General features: G+C 35.5%; 1 protein-coding gene across 5 annotated transcripts in view; it reads left to right on the forward strand.

Annotated features, from left to right (window-relative positions):
* Positions 1-2,867, forward strand: part of Ccs (Copper chaperone for superoxide dismutase) — a 41,127-nt gene extending 38,260 nt beyond the window's left edge. For all 5 annotated transcript variants that reach the window (XM_083122558.1, XM_083122563.1, XM_083122559.1 and 2 more), the window contains one exon: positions 2,676-2,867. In XM_083122558.1, the coding sequence (XP_082978684.1) occupies positions 2,676-2,711 (36 nt within the window). In that variant the 3' untranslated portion in view covers positions 2,712-2,867. The remainder of the gene's footprint in view (positions 1-2,675) is intronic.
* The last annotated feature ends 3,880 nt before the right edge of the window (positions 2,868-6,747 follow it).

The raw sequence follows: 6,747 nt of genomic DNA on the forward strand, positions 1-6,747 counted from the left end.
AATCCTCTGCAAGTTGAAGTTATTTTTGATAATTTCTTTACCTCATACACATTGCTGAAAAATCTGAAAATAAAGGGGTTCAAAGCAATAGGTACAGTACGAGAAGGAAGGACTGGTAGATGTCCATTGGTGCCAATAAATGAAATGAAGAAAAAGAAAAGAGGAGAGTTTGACTTTCGATGTGATGGTGATATTTACATGTGTAGATGGAATGATAATTCCGTAGTCACCTTGGCATCCAACTACCAGACACACTTGCCATTAGGAACAGCAAAGCGGTACTCTCGCCAATCAAAGAAGAGGATTGATGTCCCTGAACCTCAGTTAGTACGGAAGTACAATAAAGGAATGGGGGGCGTCGATGTCTTCGACCGTATGCTGTCCAGCTACAGACCTCAGCTGCGAGGGTAAAAATGGTGGCGGAATTTATTTTCCAATGCTTTGAATGTGGCAGTTGTTGCAGCCTGAAAAATTCACCAAGAACTTCACGGGAAGAATTCAAAGAATCACTTGGATTTTCGAAGAGAAGTAGCTACTGTCCTCATTCGCAAAAATCCACGAACATCTTCAAGGCCAGGAGCACGATTCTAAATCCCAGGGGCTATGAGGAAAACTGATGGTCATTTTCTGATTGAAGCAGAACAAGGAAGGTGTGCATTTTGCCAAAAAGAAATGCTTGCCTACAATGTCGCGAGTGTACAAGAAATATGCATTTACACTGCTTCCAAGCTTTCCATGGCTTATCACCAGCTTACGACATTCTGTGTGTGTCTGTATTTTTTTTCATTTTCAAATGTGTAAACTACATATATTTAAAATTTGGTATTGCTACATTTTCAATAAAACAAATCCTTTTCTCCTTGAGTAAAATTGCATAATGATGTTTTCTCATTTTTATACAATTATGTTATCCTATTATAGGCTATATTTGTATTAGTATTTTGTATTTTGAAGGTTGTAATGTTGTCTCACTGTCTGTAAGCTTTTATGTAATATTTCTGTACATTTAATATGCCAATATATAAACGGAAAAGATGCTGGTCCAGTTGAATTATAATTAGAAAACTCTGTAATAATACTTCACATGAAACGCCAATGTTCCCAATTGGGAACACACCAGTTTACATATAGAGAAAATAAAAAAAATACAATTTCTTTGAATAATTCTCTTTAATGTACACCAAAGAGACAAAAATTACTGATAAACTCATTAATTTCAAATAAAAAGACAATTCGGCGTGTAAAAGGTTAATAAAGGCTTCCACAGTTCGAAGTGTGATGTACATCTTATCTTCCTTCCTTCTTTTAAGCTTCTCGAAGCCTTCGAAGCCAGAAAGTTGTCGGTTTGTTACATTCACATCACTTTTGTTCTCAGGCCTCCCTGACGGCGTAGTGGTTGTGTTGCTGCTTTGTAATCAAGTGGTCCCGGGATCGATACCCAGTGGAGGCACCACAGTGGTTCGGATTCAACAAACTGTAGGTCCAGTCCTAATTAGCCTTTATGTGCATAAAGTGGATGTGAAACAGCCTCTCACTTCCATTGCGCTTAATCAAGGAATCCTTCCGCTCCCATGTTATTTTGAAATTCAGTGATTACAAAATATTGTAGTTCTATCTGAAGCATAAAGTCTTTCAGAAGCAAACTAATGCATTCACTGCTGGTTGCTGTGAAGTACACCCCTATGCCCCTCCCCACACAGCAGGTGTTTCTCCCTGAAAATTTTCCCGTTTGAAACTTCCCTTCTGAGAAGATCCTTGCGGCGAATTCTATTTCAAAACTAGGTCAAAGCACTGTCAGTCATTTCTGTGCCAAACTGCAATACATGAAGCTTGACTTTTTGAATGTAACTTTCACTAGCTACACTTGAAATGCACAAATCTCATAGTGCTTCTGGTAGTTCTTTTTTAACAGGAGAAGTGTTGAGCCCAGTTTATACTGCACATTTCACGGCAAAGTGCAAATTTGGTGTTATTCTAAAAAATGGCATAATTCACGTTATTTCGATATTCCGAAAAATTGAGAACTTGCCTCCTTAACCTGCCCAAATAAATTTTAAACATCTTATTTTGCTTTCCTCAACTGGGACCGGATCTGCAGTTTGAAATGGGATCCGAATCACCGTGCCTCCACTATGCAATACGTCTCCACTGGGATCGAACCTGCTTTCCCGTGATTATTACAAGGCAGTAGCATTCTGAAGGCCCAATCGTATTTAAAAAGAATCATCCAATCAAAAGTCAGCCTTTTCCAACAACAGTACTTGTAGTACAATCCCCAGCGGGAATTTTTGTCACCTGTTCAAGCAGATCTGGTGCCCACCCAGCATCCTATAAATTGGGTACCTGGAGGAAACTGGGGTGTAAAGGCAGCCAAAGGCATGATGCTGATCACATCACCCCCACCTTTGGCCAAGAAAGTGTCATGTCCTAACTTGACACCCCCTATACCCCTTCATAGCATGGTGCAAAGCACAGGGAGCACTTTTTTTTTTTTTGTTGTAATTCTTTTTGCTACACTTGTTCTGAGAGCTTTCACTAGATGCATTATCTAAAACTGTCATTTGCATCCTATTTGTTTCTGTAAAGAAATGCTGAACATAAATTCACTTAATTATTGCACTGTAAAGGATGAAGTATGTAAGAAAAATAGTTAATTCTGTACTTTTGCTTTACAGGTAATTGGTGCCATTTGTAACTGGTGGCTATGGTAATGACAAGGAGGAAAAAATATTTTTCAAACATTTAAGAATAAATTATGTACTGATACAATGTTATTGGAGAAAATGTATATATTTTTGATAGTGCATGTTCTAATCATGATTATTATTTTCAATGTATTATTCAATAAAATAAAGATCAAATGCAAATATTTAATTCTTGCCTCAGTTCAAATAAATAACACTTTCATGTTTGGGGAAAATTTACTAGAGTATTTAATTTAACTGTACAAAAAATTGGTTGTGCCTTGATTGGGAATTGAACTTTTGGTTATTATACATAATCCACTTTATCAAGAAGTCCCAGGACCCTTTGGGAAATACATCATCTGCAAAACGCCACACATCTGAAGCAATGAAAGTACATTTAAGTTATTTTATTGTTATAAATCCAAACACACACACACAAAATCAATGTCTATTTGGAAAAAAAAAAAAAAAACATTTTCTACTCAACCAATTGAAAGAGAATTACTGTTGCTGTAGAAACAATGCCATACACGATTCAAAGATACTGGGCAGAAGTGGAGTTCAAATTGGATCTGTGATATAGATATTTTTTTTAAGATACACAATTTTTAGTTAAAAATTCCTTAGTGTAGCTCTATAGGTCACAATACGAGGGTTACAGCAAAAGTCATGGCAACTATTTTTTTCCACGATAATGAAGGTCAGGCAAGAAATTGTAAAATATACAATTGGAAGGTCACGATATATGTTTCATTTATGAATTTTGAACAACATAGAGATCTGTATAAAGACTGAGAAAAATACATGCAGTCACACGTCATCCTGAACATTGCATGTCGGCAGTTGCATCTCTTCCACGCCTGAATGCTGCTGCCCACCTTGCAACAGTTCGGTATGGTAGAGCATTTTTCTTGCATTTATTCCACGGACAACTGCTATTTTCATATAAGAACGCTGTTCATGTCAGGTCACATTCATCCTGCATGACTGTTAAACATGCACTGACTTCCCACTTCCCTCTGTTCAATGTCTTGGCAGCTACTGCCATCTAGTGGCATCACAATACATTGCATGTGACTAGGTCTCCACTGTATATTTTAAAATGTCTTGCCTGACCTGCATTATCGTGGGGAAAAAAAATGGTTGCAATTACTTTTGCTGTAACCTTCGTATGTTTGAGTATGAAATCCCGGATATAGTTTTCAACGAAGAAGAAAGAAGCCAGAAACTTAAATTTTAAGTACTGTTTACTAAATACCAGTTACAGATTTTCAGTTTATAACCGTGCAAATAAAATTACCCTACATACCAAAACCACAAGAACAATGATTTTGCTAACTCACACAATGGCTGCCATAGATACATTCATATATGTATACTTAAAAAAAGACAAATTGCCTTTATGCATATTTTTTAACCTAAAAATATTCTGATCTGACAAAGTACATTGGAGTTTAATACTGTAGTGTACGCAGCTTTCATATCAGAAGAGTATTTCAGAACTCTTAATCACACAATGGTATTCACGATTCATTTCCAAGTAGAGTATTCACAGCAAATTAAAACAGCATGACAATAGTTGTTTGTAGAAAAGTGGATCAGGTTAAACATCACGTGTGTGCAGAGAAATTACAAATCACGTAAAACAATCAGCATACACAAGAAAGGAAAAATTCATTGTCTGAATTCTGTTCAACATGGTTTTCTTGAGAACATAGAAAAATATAGTTGTGTGTCTAGAAGTTACAGCTTTAGGTTTGAAATCTGAATCCAGAATTTTAGGTTTTTGTTTTTCCTCCATTCACTCCTTTTTTTTACACACTATACAAAAGGATTTTTGACCAAAACTAGTGTCTTTGAGTACAAATGGCAAGCTGACAACTATCTAGATCCAATCACCTATGCCCCCTTAGGAATCATACTTTATACACAGTGAATTACACAAATATATATAGTTATATATATTTATATATATACACACAATTTTACAACATATCCACAGTGACAAATTAGCACTCTTAGAGGCACCCTGAGTTAATAGTATTTCCACACAATATTAGTTCATGCTTGTATGTGATGTGAGGGAAAAACCATGAAAAATATTCTCTGCACATATCACACATGCTCTGCCATGTATCACACATCTGTCATGTCACTTCTTTAACAGTCATATGAGCTCTGAGAAACTCTTCAAAACACAACAAAGTTACCCTCACAAACAATACAATGTATAACACACAATTTTCTTCATGTAAACTTCTACAAAATACTTTTTTTAATCCCCATATTAACACATTCATATATAATCTCGAAGAGAAAACATTTTTTTCTATCAATATTTAAATAAATTTTCATTAGTCCAACAACATCAATAGTTAACAGTGTACTTTCTGAATTATGAACCCAGTATTTCTTAATACTTGAATCTGCTCATATTTATGTACATCTTGGTTTGTATATCAAAATAATATGCATCAATACAATGATTATGCTGAAAACACCAAAAAGGTAGTTTCATTCCTTTGGCTACAACTACACAAAGATACTATATTCATAAAACTAGAGCTGTAAAATTATGGCAACATCGCATTACATGCGTATGAAAAACATATATTTCACGCATGTACATAATCCAACAAAACAATCACAATCAACATTGAAGTACTGTATAAACACTATTCTAAAATTCTTAGTAACTAGGATGGAATGTGTGATAATTAAAAATATTTTCATGGTAGCATTAATTTCATATCCATTTACCAAGTGCATCTCTTATTTGGTCCATGCCCTCTCTAGGGATGCGACTGTCAACACTGTCTTGAAATCTAAATATGGACATTATCAGTACAAGAAACATCAAAGTTTAAAGTTGACAACTATTTTCGTATAAATTTACCCTAGTTATTTTTGCACAGGAAAAACATCAGATTGCACCACAATGTATCATTTTTCATACTAGTGATAGTAGGAAACATTGAAGTGGCAGATGTACGAATCGACATTTACGCATACTAAATACAGTCCATTTAAATGTTAATAATAATGGAAGTCAAATGGCACTTTACAAACATCGCAAAACATGTACTTTTTGGTGCTTGTATTAAAACCACTTGTCCACATACTTGTATTTAACAGAAAATTTTTGATGGGCAGATTTTCTGGGGTTGGGCAAGGTCGGTTCCGGATACACCTCCAAGAATCACTATCCTCTTGTCTTCAGGAATTCGAGTACACAGAAATGAGTAAGCTTGGTTTTTATGTATTTTGCATGGAATAGTCTTGCCTCCTAGACTGGGCCAGTCCCATACAATATACACATTATTGAACTGACCTCCACTATTCCAAGACAATATTTTCATCATTCACCACCTAAAAACTTCAAGAAGTATAGTTAGGTCTGGGTCTTACTCCAAGTATGTTTCTCAAGAAAGTAGATTTCATCCCAAAATGTCTTGCTTAACTATAGCCAAACTACAAATACCTAGAGTACTTGCTTTTCAACCAACTGGCCAACTAGAGCATTCCTGTTTTCCTACTAGTGTTTGGAAGTAAGTTACTTTTTCAGGTAATGAGAAATGAAATGAACACTTAGTTGTCTGTATGTTTCAACAGTCAAAATAAAACTTTAATTTTCACATACACACATTTGTACAGGCAAGCATATATATTTTTTTTCAATTATAAGGGTTTGCTCTAGGGCAAGGCATCGGTATCAGCCAATACCAGAGGCAATTCTCTAAATTAGTGATAACGTTTCTACATTAGCATGCAATGTTAATTGGATATTATCCATTGTCTAGTGCTTTTGACTATACTTTTTCTAACACTGTTTCGAGACGGTGCTTCTTCTGTGGTGTTCAGGTGAACAAGTTTCTTTTTGGCAGTGGGGATCAAACATACCACAGACATGTGATGTTTGCTACAAATCCAGTGCACTAATGAACTACTCCACAGTGACCTGAAGACAAAGGAGGTGCTCTCTCAAAATGTAGGTAAAAGCTCTAGACAATGAATAATGTCCAATAAATATTGCATGCCAATAACATTGGTATTGGTTAGA

The sequence above is a fragment of the Lepisma saccharinum genome, chromosome 5 (assembly GCF_977018435.1).
Source record: "Lepisma saccharinum chromosome 5, izLepSacc3.1, whole genome shotgun sequence".
Lineage (NCBI taxonomy): Eukaryota > Metazoa > Arthropoda > Insecta > Zygentoma > Lepismatidae > Lepisma > Lepisma saccharinum.